This window comes from Catharus ustulatus, chromosome 12, assembly GCF_009819885.2.
Source record: "Catharus ustulatus isolate bCatUst1 chromosome 12, bCatUst1.pri.v2, whole genome shotgun sequence".
NCBI lineage: Eukaryota > Metazoa > Chordata > Aves > Passeriformes > Turdidae > Catharus > Catharus ustulatus.
The window spans coordinates 19,802,223-19,819,004 of record NC_046232.1 but is presented as its reverse complement, the minus strand read 5'-3'; the positions used below and the strand labels follow the sequence as shown (position 1 = coordinate 19,819,004).

The 16,782-nt window shown below is 44.0% G+C and overlaps 1 protein-coding gene across 1 annotated transcript in view; it reads right to left on the bottom strand.

Moving 5' to 3' along the window:
• The window catches only part of MAP2K1 (mitogen-activated protein kinase kinase 1), a 31,723-nt gene extending 19,164 nt beyond the window's left edge, over window positions 1–12,559 (bottom strand). The window contains exon 1 of the mRNA XM_033070680.1: window positions 12,247–12,559. Within this exon, the coding sequence (XP_032926571.1) occupies window positions 12,247–12,326 (80 nt within the window). The 5' untranslated portion in view covers window positions 12,327–12,559. The remainder of the gene's footprint in view (window positions 1–12,246) is intronic.
• Between the last annotated feature and the right edge of the window lie 4,223 nt (window positions 12,560–16,782).

The following is a 16,782-nucleotide window of genomic DNA, read 5'->3' as shown; positions in this document are numbered from 1 at the left end:
AATTCAGAAATGCAAAACGGAATGATTAATCACTGGATTAATTTTTTCCCTATCAAATGCACCCAGTGAAGCAAACAAATTCCAGGCTGAAGTCAAAGTGAGGTGTGTCTCCTAGGATATGCCTGAGCCAGCTTTTCTTACACCTTGAGAAAAGCTGAGGCACAGTTCAGCACCCTTTACTTCCCTGCAATAAACTCCAGAGCAACTCAAGGACACAAAATCCAAATGTTTTACCCTGGAAAATCACTGCTGTGAAAAGACAGAACTCAAGTCTTCATTAGCATTTACAAGCTTTGAGAAGAAACTTGCTGTCATTTCAAGGATTACTGAATAAGGCAGGGCTGTCCATTTGGAATTTAAAAAAAAAACCAAACTAGAGACACAGAAACAGGATGCAACAAGGCTTTCCTTGCTGTGCTTTGAAGAAAACAACTATTCAGTTTTTCTCTTTTGAGCACATGACTGCTGGTGTGATGGAACAAACAACTGTCCTGCTGATGCTTTAGGAACAAAAAAACTTGCTAGGATAGCACTTATTACATTTATTTAATGTTTGTCTGGATATAGCTTTTTTTTTATTATTAAGTTGCCTGTTTCAATCTAAATAAACTTGGCATTCACTTAAAACAAGCATTTCCTTGCTTCAAACTATGAATTATTGCTGGGGTCCCTGCCTGAATACAAGTCAGGAGATTCCAAAGGTCTCACACATGATCTTATGAATTTCAGCACCTCAAGTTTCTCCAGTGTGGTCACCAATAAAATCACCAGAATGTTCTAAGCTCTAATGGTAAAACTTGCATTATTTTCAGTGATGAGCAATGAAGTTCTCAGACTTTCAGGACCAATTCTTTAATTGTAAAGTGAATTAATCTGAAAGATATGAACCCCACAAATGCATTGCCAGAATGACTATTCAGAGTGTAACTACCCACATCTCCAATTAGTTTTATGATAAAAATAGAGCTATAATAACTGAATGTCAGGCATCAGGAAAGAATTGATTTTTTTGTTCTGGTCCTTTGCTTGAAGGACTGGACATTAATCAATTTAAAATGCAGATAGGTAAATAAAAGGTGTATTTTTGTCATCAAAATTGGTGATGTAACCTACTCAGATTATTTCCAGGAGGCAGGACTTTGGAAGTTTCAGTTTTTAATTCCAACTGTAAGAACCCTCCCCTGACTGGGAGCTGAGATTGTTACCTGGACCCTCCCCAGGTAAAAGCAAATTGCAAAGCACAGAGAAACAGGTGGGAAATAAATCATTACACAGGAAGCTTTACAAATTGAATGGAACCAGCACACACAGAAAACAGAGGAGGGAATACTTCAGACAATTCAGCACCAGGCACCACAAAAAGGTTCAGGAACTTTGGCAGCTGAAACAGCAACATGCTACTGTGCAAGTGTCTGCCTCCAGGAGCACTGGTACTTACTTAATCTTCTATAAAACTTTTATTCAGAGACAAAGATTCCTATTAAAATTCATCACCATTACCTGCTGCAGTCTTGGAGTTGTGTTTTTCCCTGTCAAGGCACCATGGCTTTGCCAGGGATCCATCAAAGCAGGAAATCATCAAATCAGCTCAGGGCTCCACGGTGCCAAGCACTAATCTAAAGCAATAGGTTATCATTTAATTTATTGCAGCAGTTTGAAAGCCAAGCACACACTAAACTGCACCAGGGATGGGATCCAGCTCTCACAGGGTGATCCTTGGGATGAAGCCACAGGGAGGTCAGTGCTGCTTCCTCCATTTATAAAACCAGAGGAATCCCAGAGAACAGCAGCAGTGAGCACCTTCCCCTCCAGCTCAGAAGGATGAACACCCTGCCCAGCCAGCAAACACCTCTGCACTCAGTCACAACTACTGTGGCATCTCTCTCTTCCTGACTGAATGGAAAATTTTAAAAATACACTCAGGGCAAGTTTTGGGGGAGCTGGTTGTTTCTTCCTCCCCTCCAAGTGCAGCACAAAGTACTAGGTGCCCTAAAGGAGGAATTCTCTGCACCCACATTTGATCAGGGAGGATCTTTCCTATTAACTCACATTGTTTCTTTCCTATTTACCTATTTGTTTCTTCCTTTCTGTGCTCAAGGAAGTGTTCTGACAGGGCAGCATCCCCCTGGCCACGTGGCATCTCTGACCTCCCAAGCTCAAAAAGAATGCAGAAAGAACTCAAACACAGCCCACCTTCCCCAAACAACGACCTCTGATGGGTGTGGAGGAGCCTCATCTCCATCCCTGTCCAGCTGAGACCCTGGGGGAACATCCAGCCCTTCTGCTGCCACCTTGTGCAGGTGGGAAAGCTTTTCCAAGGACAATCACAGTGTGGGAATGTGGGAGCTTTTCAGACTCAGGGACACCTCACCCTGGGCAAGCTCATCTGGGATCTTGAAATCCTCACCTCCCCCCAGTCCCTCACCTTCTGCCAAGGGCCTGGGTGGACACAACAAGCCCAAATAAATGCCCAGCAACACCTGGAGCCACTGCTGCACTGAACATCCTGTTCCTGCTTCCCAGACATGCACAGGATCCAATCCACAAAGCCCTGGGCAGACAAATGTGTCACAAACACCATCCCACCTCCAGGGCACTTTCTGAGCCCATCTCACTGCTCCTTTAAGGGCTGGCTGGAGAGTTTCTTTTCACATTTTCTTTTTGAACATCCAGCCCCCCATGATTTCTGCACAGGAAAGGTGTGCACAGCACACACACACAGCTGGGCACTGCAGGGACAGAGCAGTGACTTAGGGGACAAGGAGCAAACCTGAATTTTCTACGTGCAGATTGTGCACAGTGAGAGCACTCAGCACCCAGAGATGGACAGAAGGCAAGGGGAGATTCTCAGTTCCTGGTTTTTTGGACACCTCAGCATTAAGGAAAGCACTCCTGGAGGAGATACATGAACATTTTAGAACACACCTGTTCTCCTGGAAGTAGCAACAGGAAGAGAAATGCTGCTTTTAGTCTGCTAGCACATAATGACATAACAAAAACCAGAAAATAAGTCCTTAATTAATACCAGTACTCCAAATCCCTGGGAGCTTTTTTTTCCAATTCATGGTAGTGCTAAGTTAATCATACACTCAACCCTAAAGGCTACAGTAAAGTTGTTACTCAACTCTAAAGTCTGCTTCAGAGAGAGAAGGAAAAAAATGTGGCAGGGGAAAAAGAAAAAAAAAATCTGAGTCTTCACCAGTAATTTGTCAAATATCTGTTCAAAGGCATTACTATCAGTGCTGCAAGCTGAACAATTAGCATGAGTGAAAGCATCAAGAAGCACTTTCACTTTCAGATCTCCTGTCGCATGAGGATACAAAGCTTGGGGGTTGTTTTCCAGAACAGTGACATTAATGCTTTCCCCAAGCCCACACAACTGTCAATTTGGAGAAGGAAGTAGGCAGTTCACTACATAATTTCCATGAACAACCTCAATCAGGGAGCTGAAATTAAGTGTTAGGAACATGAAGACATTCTGTGGTTTTGAGAAGACAGACTACTATGTTGTGTGACTCTGCCAAACCTGGGCAACAAGACAAATTCCTCTGAAACTTTTCCTGTAACAAAGAGCAGTTCACAGAATAACATGGGAGATAAATGCAATTCCACAAGTCTCTCAGCTTAGAGCACAGGTGTCTGTCTGAGCTAACTGCAGTGCAGCCTCATGAAACTTGGAGTCAGAGCAACAACTCAAAAAAATCCAAATTTCCCATAAATGCAAAGGAATCTGTTTTGGGAAATACACTGATTTTCAACCCTTGTTGATTTTCAATCCTTGCAATGTGTTAGAGGATCTTTAAAAATTTCCCTTGTACTTATATGGGATTTCTGGGTGAATTTATCACCTGAACATCACAGGCTGGTTTCTTAAAGTTCATCTTGTCCCATTCCTGCTGTGGGACACCTTCCACCACCCCAGGCTGCTCCAAACCCTGTCCAACCTGACCTTGGACATTCCAGGGATGCAGGGGCAGCCACAGCTCCTGTGCCAGGCCTTACCATCCTCACAGAGAAGAATTTGTCCCTAATATCTAACACACCATCCACTTCCACACAGCAGTGACATTGCATGGCATAAGAGTGAGGTTTAATAGTGCCAGGAAAAAATAAATCCAGTAAGAGGCAGACATTTGATTAAAATCCATTTCTCAGTAAAAGGCATGCAAAACAAAACTATCAGAAAAGCACTGCTCTGTCCAAAAGAGCATCCTGCTACCCTAATTTAATGTAAATTGTCATTTTTCTCAGGCTGAAAAGCATGTTTTAAAGTTTTAAAGAAGAAAACAGACAACACAACTTCAAATCTCCTGTTGAGCCTCCCACCAGCTGCAGAGCTGAACTTCCCAAACTCCCTCTGGGCTGAGCTGCTGAGGGCAATCTTTGCTTTAAACTCCTCTTCTTTCTCTTTAGCTCACCCCCATCCCATTAAACATTGCATTTTCCTCACTAAGCCAAAGGCAGAGCTCACCAGGCAGAAAAGGCAGCAGTGGCACAGAGATTCCAGATTCCTGCCCTGGCTCTTCCCAGCAGATTTTCTGCAGCTGTTCCCATCCCTTGGTGTTCCAGCCAGCAAGGCTCAGGCACCCCTTGGGCATATTGAGCTCAGCAATCCACAGAGAGGGACTTTGGGGGTTTTTCTGAGTTAAGAGGTGTCCTCAGAACTTACTGTACCACTGCATCCAAAATTTGCCCTAAATCAATTTGATAATCTCAAGTTAAGAAATTCTACAGAACCAGAAATCCAAGCTCTCAATCTCCCTTTCCTGTCTGTGCACCACTGACTTTTCCCAGCCAACACTACACTTAATCAGGAAAAAAAGGAACCACAGAGCAACTTCCTTATGGACAGAAAAATGAACTTATTGATTGGATATTTAAAGCACAACACAGAGTATACACAGAATTATAAATTCTGATCATCAGCTGACACATTTATTTACCCAAGGCGTGCATTTGCATTGTTTTATGTCTCTAAGTATGAGCTAAACAGAATGACAAAAAGAAAGGATGAACATGCAGTAGTTAGAGTAACAGGATCTTCCCAACTCTCTCATGTGGTAGCTACACAGCCTTTGAGGGACACTACAATAATAAAAAAGATGAAGTTACAGGATCAGCTTCCTGAGCAGAACTGAGACTCCTCTGTGCAAGGGCTGAGCCTGGAGCACAGCAGGACAAACCATCCAGAGCCACAGGGACCACCCCAGGGACCAGGAAAAGAAAGTGCCAGAAACTGCCTGAAAACAGACAAAAAAAAAACATAACTGGGATGCTGAGAAAGCCAGGGATGGAAGGTCTGCCTGTATTTCAAATGCATGGATTGCATAACACTGAACATTTGTCAGCACAGCCATGTAGAAAAAGAAATTAATAACTTAATACATGAATCGAGTGTACCAATACATACAGAAATATTCAGACATCTACATCCAAAGAGAACATTTCTTTTCTCAAAAGAATGTGTTCTGCAATCTGCTGACTCATCTTCCCACCACACTGGGGAAAAAAAAAGTTCTGGAAATGCACAGAACAATGCTGAGTTGTACAAAACCCTGCAAGAAAGGGAGAAGAGTTGCCAGGAAGTTTCAAGGGTTTGTTAGAAAAACCCTAAGGAGGATTTTAAGAAGATTCTTGTTCATCCAAAGCATCCCACACTGTTGGAATATCTCCATGCTGGTGCTCAGGATGCAAAGTGAAATAATCTGAGAGATTGCTGAGCACTGAATGAGCCTTTCCCAGTCCTGTTCCAAAGTTCAAAGCAGGAATCATCTGATTGCTAATTTCTAGTGATTAGAAAAAGAAATCCACTGCTTCCTAAAAAAAATAAAAATTAGGAAGTCTTCAGAAGAAAGAAAATTATTGCCCAAAAAATTCCCCAAAAATATTAGCATTTCTTCCTCCAAGAGACATCCCTGTGCTCAGGCAGTGGAATTTGCACACTTTGCACAGCCCAGCCAACCCCCAGGGCAATGGTGGGAGAACAAATGCAGCTGGAAAAAAAGGTAAAAAGGGGGAGGAGTTTTTTTACTAGAAAATTTATTACTTAGTAATTGAAAGGGAACAAACTACCTAAAGGTGAGATGGAAAGGTTTATCAGACCTCATAGAAAATTCCTTCCTCAGCTCATTTCAGAATGTTTTTCCTGTATACAGTGAAATAAAAACTGGTTGGTGCATTTCCTGCCTCAGGTAAATCCCCCACAGCTTTCATGTTTGGGTTTTTTAAAGTCAGTGCTAACACAAAACCCCTTTTTTCCAGGTCAACAACAGCAGCACTGTTGTTATACCAATAAATAATTCAACTACATGTTGGGTTTACCTCTCAATCCTTTTTTTGGCTATGAGATAACACTGGAAGGTCTTGCAGGTGATTTGTTCCTCTTGAGACAGAGACCTGAGACTACCCAATTAAAATGTGTGCCACTCAGAACTGCTGTAATTCCTGAATTCCAGCATCCCCCTGTGCTCTGCCACTCGACCTTGCCAAGGCAGGAGGTGATGGTTTCATTCTGCCCCAAGCCATGCCCAAATAACCCATTAATAAATTAACTAAAAATACTGCATGTAACCAAGTAACCCATTAATAAATTAACTAAAAATACTGCATGTAAACCAAGTAACCCATTAATAAATGAACTAAAAACACTGCATGTTTTCAGTGGGATTATTTCCCTAAGCTGACCCTGGGGCTGGCCCAGTGCTGGTGGACAGAGCTCTGAAATCTCCTTGGGGCTCCTCTGGTGGGTTCTGAGTTCTCAGGCACAGCCAGGAGAGGAGAGACTTCTGCAGGAGGAGCAGGATCTTGCACAAGCTCTGTTGTGAAATCACACCTCTGTGACTGTCTGCAGTCAGGCTAAAGGACAGGAAAAGCAGCTGGATCCATCAGCACAGCTGCACTTCCCTCACCACTCATTCTCCTCACATTTCCTCAGCAATGTTTATTTTTAACTCCCCTAAACCATTTAAGCTTTGGGGAAAAAAGACACCTCATATAAAATAAAGTATTCCTCCATTACCACCATTATATTTAAAACTGCCAGAACATAATAAAACAGTGTTAAATATCTTAAAATCCCTCCTACATCCATAATTGTCAACAAAAAGCTGCCCAGGTCAATGTGCCCCTTGCTAGTGGTGTACACTTGAGTAATTTTTTTTTTTTTTTCAGCACAAGTCTTTGAGGTGCTGCAGGCTCTGACTTTTCATTATTTTATTAGAACAGATCACATGTTCTATTAGAGTACTTAAGTAACATTAAAATGGTATTTCTAATTCAGTGAAGGGCTATGCCAGGCTCAAGCACATTCAAAGAGAAAGCTGTGCATGAGTATATTTTAATTCAAAATGCACTCTCTCATATCACATGAATTTGGAAGCTTGATTAATCCCTCATTAGCAGGGGATTAAAAAAAAAGTTTCTCTCCTTTTTTTTTTTAAAGTATTTACAAGCTTGCAATAATTCTACATGTATATTGAATGCAACTGCAATCCAACCAGATCAGTCATAAAATTCCAGGGTCTAATCTTCCAGAACACTGCACACAGGCAAAAAAAAGCTCCCTTGATGAAGCCCAAGGAACTCCAAAGGAAAAAAAAATTAAAATTAAAAAAAAAATAAATAAAAAAAAATCCCCCCCAAGCAAGGCAGAAATGACCCTGCAAGCATTAAAGTGAACAACTCTGTAAAAAAATCTTCCTTTCCTTTTATCTAATCTCACATCCAAGAAAACTGATAAAAACCTACTCCATAGAGGACAAATCCTCTTGGAACAGGCTCCACAGTGGAAACTTAGAGCCAAAAACCCAAAGCCCCACAAGCCCATCCCTCTGGTGGGACACAGCCTGCCCTTCTACTCCTCAAAAACCCAAACTGAAGCTCCCTTGAAAAACACAAACATTGCAGGGAGCACAGTAAGTAAGCAATTGTTTACTCTCAAAATTGTAATATATTTTGAAGTGCAAACCAGTTCTGCACAATCCCCAAAGTTTTCTTTGCCAAGCAAACCCAGGGAGTTGCACCAGCCACTCAGGAACTGCCTTAAATGCAATTTAACCAGAATAAACAGCAATAAGAAAGGGCTGATTAATTAATACTCAAACTATGACTGGAATTTGCAGTCACCCATTTTTACAAAATTACTCTCTGGTTTGAACAGTTCTAAGGCACAGATTTACTATAATTAAGGCTTTAAAAAGAGAAAACCCTATAAAAACACTTTGTGCCTGATGACTTGGTTCTACTCCCAGATTGCTTTGGATTTTCTTTCTTTTTTAAAAAGAAATACAGTTGCTAAGGTGGTAAAGACCTATGGACAGCATCTTAAATCCCTCTCAAGGGCCCATTTCTTTTCAGCACATCAGAGAAGATGCAAATTCTGTTGTCTACTCTTTTTTTGCTCTCACTTTTATCTAATCAAACACAAACCTCCTATTGTAGCTGACACTTTACATCTGAGATTTGCAGAGGTCACAGCTCAGGCTTGATCTGGAAGACACCAGTTGTTGCTAAGACACATATACAGTTATATTTTGAAAAGAAAAAAAAATACACTTCAATCCCATTGTGTCAAAGCTCATAAACTACAAAAAAGTCAGTGGTACTCAATTTTTAAAGAGAATTGTTTTCATTTTTGTATTTAATCAAATCCCAGGCACTTCTGGAAGGTTTATGTTTTAACACCAGAGCTGGGAAAGTTGGTTGGATTTACTGAGACAAGGTAAAAAGCAAGGCTTCAGAGCAGTTAGCTTGACCCTTCTCTCTGCCTTTTTTTTAACTTAAAGATGCATTTTAAGAACTTCATAAAGTACCTTTCTTTTCATGTGAACCAAAAACTTATTCTAATACAGAAAGTGGCGTTATCTCAAAACTTGCTTTTTTTTTTTCCTACTTCATGTTCTGAGGTTGGGGTGGCTTTAGAGAAACAAGAATTGGGTGAAAACTGTCAGATATTCAAAACAGCAGGGAGTCAGAAGTTTGAAAGGAATGTAAATCCATAAATTGGAGATTTGTTCTTGTTTCTTTTGGCTATTAAGACACTAAAGCACCCCAGAACGTTCAGCCAGAACAGTTTTCCTTCCATTAATTTTCATTCAGGTTTTCTCGGTTGGGTTTTTTCCCTTTCTCTGCAGAAGCTTTGCACAATTATATCTGTGCAGCTCCAAAAAATGAAATTAAATCTACAGCTGGCCAGTGTCATCCTGGTTTCAGCCTGAGGAGCTGAGGCAGCTCCCAGCAGCAGAAAGGTTCAGCCCTCGCCCTGAAACCGCGACTCCGCGGGAAGTGTCAAAAACAGAAGTGAAGCTCAGGGCACAGGAAAACCTTTCATGAAATTGTCTCTATTGTCCAACTAGGCAGAGCCAGGGATTGGGAAGGCGCTGGAGAAAAATTGGTACAGGATGTTGTGGTTAAATAATTGCTGCAAGTAATAAAATCTGCTGTTGGAGAGAAACATTGTAAAATTTTCCTTTAAATATTTGGGATACGTGTATTTAAATTGTAAGTGCATTTACTCCTCTTTATACCACTTTGCCAGGAAAAATAAACGGATAAAAAAGAGAAATTGAAAGGGAAAAAAAAAAGAAAATAATCATGCACATGAGACCCAGGCCTCCTGAAAGACCTCCTAAAGCCCTACACCATGTGCTGAAAGCTTTCCCTTGCTCCAGTCAATGAGCTCCCATCACCAAATAAGGATGAAGACAGAGGACAGGACACAAATGCAAAGCAGGACATCCTGAATCATCCAGCCCCTTCTTTCATTTCCTCCCTTTCAGCCAGGAAGTCAGGGTGTCAGAAGTGCTCATTCCTAAAAGCATTAATGAGTTACAGAACCTTCCCCCTCTGACAGGGAGAAAGTCTCGGTATTCCAGCACTCAGCTCCCCATGGCCCTGCACATCCGTTTGGGTTGGTGCCAAAATGGCCTTGGGGCCTAAATAACTTCCTTCCTCTGGATGATGGGTCCTTCATGCACTCCCAGACAGGAATTTCATCGCCTCGCTCGGAATCTTCCCTTCTGCTTTGCCAAGTCACCGGAGCTCCGAGCTCCTTCCACGCTCCGCCGCCGCTGCAGAGCAGGGAGGCACTGGCACAAGGACAGGTTTGAGTGTGCACCGAGGAACTGGAGCCTCACACAGCCAGAATTCCAGGAGAGCAGGCTCAGGGTTTTAGGAAGTGTTAATATGGCAGGGCAGGGATGCACGGCATACTTGGAACGCCTGGGATGCACAGCAGCCTCACAAACACCTGACTGGGGAATACAGGCAGTGACCAAAGGGGGAAAAAAACCCAGAGCAGGAGAGGGAGGAATAAACAACCTTACAGATTAAGGAAATGAAAAACAAAACTGTTCTCAACTCAATTCCAAAAACACTTCCAAGTTCTGATGCAAATGTTCTTTGCTGTTTGAAATCTTTCACAACAAGGGGTTAAAATTAGCAGGATGAGGGGATATTTCCATGATTAATTAATCCTGGCTGTATATAGGACAACTGGTTGCTGAATTTACTTTCACTAAGCTACTTCTTTTAAAAATACTTCTTTTAAAAGCTGGGTATAAGGTCCTGTGTGTGACACAATCAGAAGTCTGGGAAACACACACACACAAACCCCAGCCAAATCAACACACAGAGCAGAAAATGAAGCAAGGCAGTTCATCAGTGCAGAAAAGATTCAGCACACCCAGGAGTCCCCAAAGGCTTCCAACAAGTAAATGAGTACCATACATGTAAAAGCAATTTAAAATTAATGACACTTCTTGAGGGAAGAGATACGATATTGAGTATATTGGGAGCGAGGTGATTTACATCAGGTACTACAAGCAGCAAGTGATTGGTGTATCAGATTTATTCTGTAGAACAAGACTAAAATGCAAAGAGATCCCTGAAGACTAAATCAACATATTCCCAACTGCCTTGAGAAAATCGACTGGAAAGTGCTACCCAAGCAAATATAAAAACACAGTATTTTCCCCCTGTCAATCCAGAACAAAAGCTCTGTAATATTCAGATCATAATGCTTAGATACAATCAGTAACTCCTGCCAAAGAACAGTTTTTAAACAGCTCATCGCTCAGTTAATCATCAAAAGAGTTTGCTAGAAATGTCACAGCTGGAGCTGCTAGATGCTGAATTTTTTATTTTTCGGGAGGTATTTGCTTGGTTTCGGGGTTACATTTCTTTTGTGGTTGATTTGGTTTTGGTTGTTTGATTTTTTTTTTAGCTGTTTGGGTGGTTCAAGGAGATGTGAGCCTGTGTGAAAATGTAGCATGGTGAATACAGAGCACTTTAAAGCCCAGGACTCGCACATGTCACTGCAAGGCTGCCTCCCATCCTCTGTGCCACAGCAGCTCCGTTTACATCTCCCAGAGCACCGAGCTGCCCATACAGGGGCAGGAATCTGCTCCTCCAAGCCGCACCTTCATTTCAAAGCTCAATTAAGGGCTAACTCTACACCACCGTCTAAAAATCAAGGTGTGAACACTGACCCGTGAACCTCAAATGAAAACCTTCCGTAAAAATTTCATCACTTGGAGGTGCTGCTGTGGTGTCTGCCTGACCAAGGCCACCGTGCCCACCCACATCCGTGAGAAACGTGCAGCACAGGCTCCATCAGCGACACGCAAACATCCAACATTCTGGGCTTTTTTCCCCAGAAGTGTCCCCGTGATTAGCTCAGCCCTTCCCACATTTACAGAGTCGTGTTTGTGTTGCACACAGAGCAGCTCCGAAGCTGCTGCTCCACACACGCTCCTGCCGTACCCAGCACAACACGTCAATTAGCCAAAACCAGATTTGCTCAAACTAACGATTGTTTGGGTTAAAGCCAAGGACGAGGCAAATCAAAACAAAACACCTTTTCTACAAATCTGCGGCTTCCAGCACAAATTCTCCCACACACACGTTTATGAAATATGCCATCGGAAACGTGTAATTTGGCATTACTAGATAATTATATAAGCTAAGCACCCAGCAGACACCATTACGGACTAGGAGAAAGGAGTTATACAAGTTTCCCCCGATTTTTTCACCAGGTTTTTTTTTCCCCCTCGCGGACATGACAGAAGTTTGTTTATCACCCCCTTGCAGAGCCGAGGAGGCTCCGAGCATCCCCAGCCCGCACCCCGGGAGCGCCGCCCGGTGCTGGCGGAGCCGGGCCGGGAGCGGGGCAGGACGGGCTGGGGAGCACCGCACCCGCGGACAGCGCCCGGCCCGGGCCGGCCCGCAGCCCCCACCGCCCGCACTCACTCTGCCGAGCTCGTCCCGTTCACGGCGGATCCATCCGGAGCGGGGTTCAGCTGGATCGGCCCGGGCTTCTTCTTCGGCATCTTCGCCCGCACACGGCGCGCAGGGGGAGCGGACGGAGCGGCCGCGGCCCCACTTCGGACAGGTCTGAGGGACTTCCTGCGGCGCGGCAAACTCGGCGGGGAGCTCCCCTGTGCGGCGGTGCCCCCGCGGGCTGTGGGCAGGCGGCCGTGAAGCTGCCGGACCCCGCTCCGAGCGCTCCGAGCTCCGGCGGGCACTGCCCGGGATCGGGATGTGCCCGGCCGGGACCGCGCCGGCGCGCGCCGCCCGCACCCGCCGCGCGCATGCGTGGGGAGCGCGCGCACGCGCACGGCGGGGAGCGAGGCCGCGGGGCAGCGCTGCCCTCAGAGCGCGACTGCCTTCAGAGCGGGGCTGCCCTCAGAGCGCGGCTGCCTTAAGAACGCTCCTGTTGCCCTCAGAGCAGAGCGCGGCTTCCCTCAGAGAGCTCCTTGTTGCCCTCAGAGCAAAGCCCGGCTGCCGCCCTCAGAACGCATCTGTTGCCCTCAGAGCAGAGCGGGGCTGCCCTCAGAACAGAGTGCAGCTTCCCTCAGCGCGGGGCTGCCCTCAGAACGTTCCTGTTGCCCTCAGAGCAGAGCGTGGCTGCCCTCAGAGTGCCCTGCCAGCCCGCAGAGCTCCCCTGCCTGCCCTCAGAGCGCCCTGCCCCACGGTCAGGGGCCACAGCCGCAATTTTCCTTCCCTGTCACTGTAGGGAGGGCCTGGCACAGAGCAGCTGTGGCTGCCCCATCCCGTGGAAGTGTCCAAGGCCGGGCTGGACAAGGCTTGGAGCACCCTAGGAAGGTGTTCCTGCTCATGGCAGGGCGTGGAATGGGATGGGCTTTGAGGTCCCTTCCGACCCAACCTATTCTGTGATAACTGAAACAGAACCTTGCTTTAACACCAACTTGCTGCTTCCACAAATCGATAAAGGACTTTTTTTTTAAGAGTCTACCACTTAAGGATGTGCGAGCTGCAGTATGGAAAGCAGTGGGAGCAGAGGGATCGCAGAGGAGAAGCAAGGCAGAGGCAGGACCATGGTGACCTGTGAGAGCTCGGCTGGGCCTGGGCAGGTGAGACAGCACGGGTCACTCAGGACAGGACACAGAGGTGTCACTCAGGACAGGACACAGGGCTGTCACTCAGGACAGGACACAGAGGTGTCATTCAGCCCAGGACACAGGACTGTCACTCAGGCCAGGACACGGAGCTGTCACCCAGGCCAGGACACAGGGCTGTTACTTACCCCAGGACACAGGGCTGTCACCATCCCAGGACACAGCGGTGTCACTCAGGACAGGACACGGGGCTGTCACTCAGGCCAGGACACGGGGCTGTCACCATCCCAGGACACAGGGGTGTCACTCAGGACAGGACACGGGGCTGTCACTCAGCCCAGGACACAGGGCTGTCACCATCCCAGGACACAGGGCTGTCACTCAGCCCAGTACACAGGGGTATATATCAGCCCAGGACACAGGGCTGTCACCATCCCAGGACACAGGGGTGTCACTCAGCCCAGGACACAGAGGTGTCACCAGCCAGGTACCACCATGGCACGTCACCCCTTGGGCAGCAATTCTGGGTGTCCGTGCTCTGCTGGGCTCTTCTGGGGTAGCAAAATTGCTTTTAAAGCAATTTATATCCTTGCTGTGGTCAGTAGAACGTGTTCTTCCATACCAGTTCTCTCTCCACGAGGGAGAGTTGAAATGTAAAGATTCTGTTGTTCAGCTGTGGATCTTGCCGAGGGTTGAGGGCAGGATATGGGATATTAAAGCACCCAGTGACCCTGTTTGGATAACCAAGGCAATCTGCACACACGTGTGCAGTTAGCTATGCAGCTATGACACATACACTACTCATATGATAAGATTCAGGAGATAAAAAGGAGTTCCGTGCATTTGACTTCCGTGAACAGAGTGCACTACAATCCTGCTGCTGAGATCTGGAAAGAACTTTGTTAAAGTTTGAGTTGCTTTATAAGATTAATTTCTTGTTGTGTGAATCCAGCAGAAGTCAGCTGAAAACTCCCTTAAGGCCTGTAGGAGTTACACAGTGAGAAGGGCTTGGCTTTCTTCTCATTCCTGACAAAGGTGAGAAATTCTTTCCATTGCTGCTGTACATTTCTGTGCCACACAATGCTCCACCTGTCAACAAACACGTCGAGCAGAAAACACTGCAGTTACTCATAATTTGGCTTAAGTGGTAAAAGAAACCTCTCAAAGATGTGTGAGCCGAGGAGTGAAGCAGCAGGGAGGAGGAACTCAGCACTAAGGTGGAGCAGAGACTTGGTACTGGTAAAAGAGTGAAAAACAGTTTCTTTGGCAGTTCCATTTTTTCCTGAGATTCCCAAATTATCTTTTGCATATACAAGACATGTGAATACACCACCTGAATGAATAACATCTTTCCTGCAGTGAACTTCCTGCAGCTTTTATAGTCCAATGAGTTGATTCAGACAGAAAAAGAAGTGCAGAGTTAATTCCATAATGAAATTTCTGCTGTGAATACTTTGGATAAAGAACCAGTCTGAAATCTGTATGATTTAAATTGTTGTGGTTTGCAAAAGTACAATTATGTTTTAATTGAACCAATCATTAAAGTTTTTATAGGAACTGAAATGAGGAACAAAGTTCCCCATATATATTGCAAAAATGCTGAGTAGTTCCTATCTTCTTCTCCATTTCTTAAGTTAAAAAATTTTTTTTTTTTTACAGCTTTGCCATGAAAGACATATTCCCTCCATCCAATTCCAGGTATTAAGGGACAGCTCCCTCCTCTGGAGCCCTTTATCCTTGCACTGAGAACACTGGACTGTGAAATTACTGATTTCATCAATCTCTTTTAAAATCCCTTTGACCAAAGCACAAACCCAAAAATATCTTGGATTGGTTGCACCTAGAAATAAATTCACGGGCATATGGATTGATGCTACTGCAGAAATAATTTCTGTACTGTTCTCTGTAAAACAAGTAGGTTTAACTTAAGGGCATTTGTTGCTAAAAATTAAATACATTTCCCCAACCAAAACAGAACACATGATTTGGAAATTTGAATATTCTCCGTGGAAGGAACTGTGTTTTGCTTTACAGGTGTTTGTGGAGGTGAATCACAGAGGAAAAGATGAAAAACAAATGAAGGTACTGTAATTTCAGCAAGAGGCTTCTGAGCGGGGAGACTTTCTGATTTATTGATTTCACCACTGCTTGGAAAAATAGAAATCATTTGTCTCTGTAAATAGAAGTGGAACAAAGCTTGTCTTCATTACCACTTTTTTTCCCCTTATAGAAACCGAAATTTTGCCTAATTTCTTGCATGAAAAGAGAACCACAATTACTATATAGATCAATTGCTTCTAAATTAAACCAACTTTTCAAACTTGATTGCCACATAGAGCTGCACATTTTACTGCCAAAACATGTGCACACAAACTTCTGTTTGCAAGATTTAATACTTCTTAATCTAGTGGTTAGCAAAGCAAGTTAGAGAAATAATTAGTCCCATAAAGCAATGGAATTTAAGAAGTCTGGTTTGAATTTGAATAAAATTGGCCAAGATGATCAAAAATGATTTGAAGGGAGCTGACAGAGAGCCTGATAGAGATGACAACCTGCCTTGCACCTTATTTTCCTCAAGAAACAGAGATTTAAAAGAGCACTGTGGATCACTGCACTATTTTAATGCTTTGTGATATCCTAAAAGCTTAGAAATGAACGTTGAAGTTGGCTGCATAATATCAAACTTAGAGCAGATCAGCAAGGTATAAATGTAAATAAGTATAAATCACAAATAACTGAAATTTGCTTAATCCTTACGATGTTACTTCCCACTAATGCAGCTGCAATGGGAGCAGTTGTGCTGAGGGTTTATGGCATGAACAGCTTTGCCAAGATAATATTTGAATATTTGAATTCTGCTCCCTTAGGAATAAAGCCCTTGGAGCGTGGAAGCAGGCAATTATCCGTCTGACAGATTTGCTTTGCCGTATATTACGTGTAACAAAGCAGGAAATGAGACTGAAATATAAAATAAGGTGCTAATTTTCTGCAGTTTTTCTAATGAAATTACAGTAATCAAACAGAAACAAGCAGTAATATTTCCTTTTCACCTAAACGAGAAACCAGGAGTGTTTTCTAGAATAGAGGCAACCTGTGGGGGGTTTTTTGTTTGTTTTTTCCTGACTTATTATTTTAGCAGCATGTGGCTGGTTATTCATTTCCTGAGGAAAAACCAATAATCAATGCCTGCCAGCATTTGCTTTTTATTTAATTAGGAACATAGGACTGGAAAGAACCACCTAGGTCATCAAGTCCAGCTTCTAATTAAACACTCTTCAAAAATATTGATTAATCAAAGTTGCATAAATGTGGTGGGTTTTATAACCCTGTGTCCTCTGCAGAGATTGTAAGTGATCTTCTGCTTTTTTTTTTTTTTGTTTGTAAGGATTTTTCAGTTCAAAGAGTGACTATTATTTTCAAGGCAAAG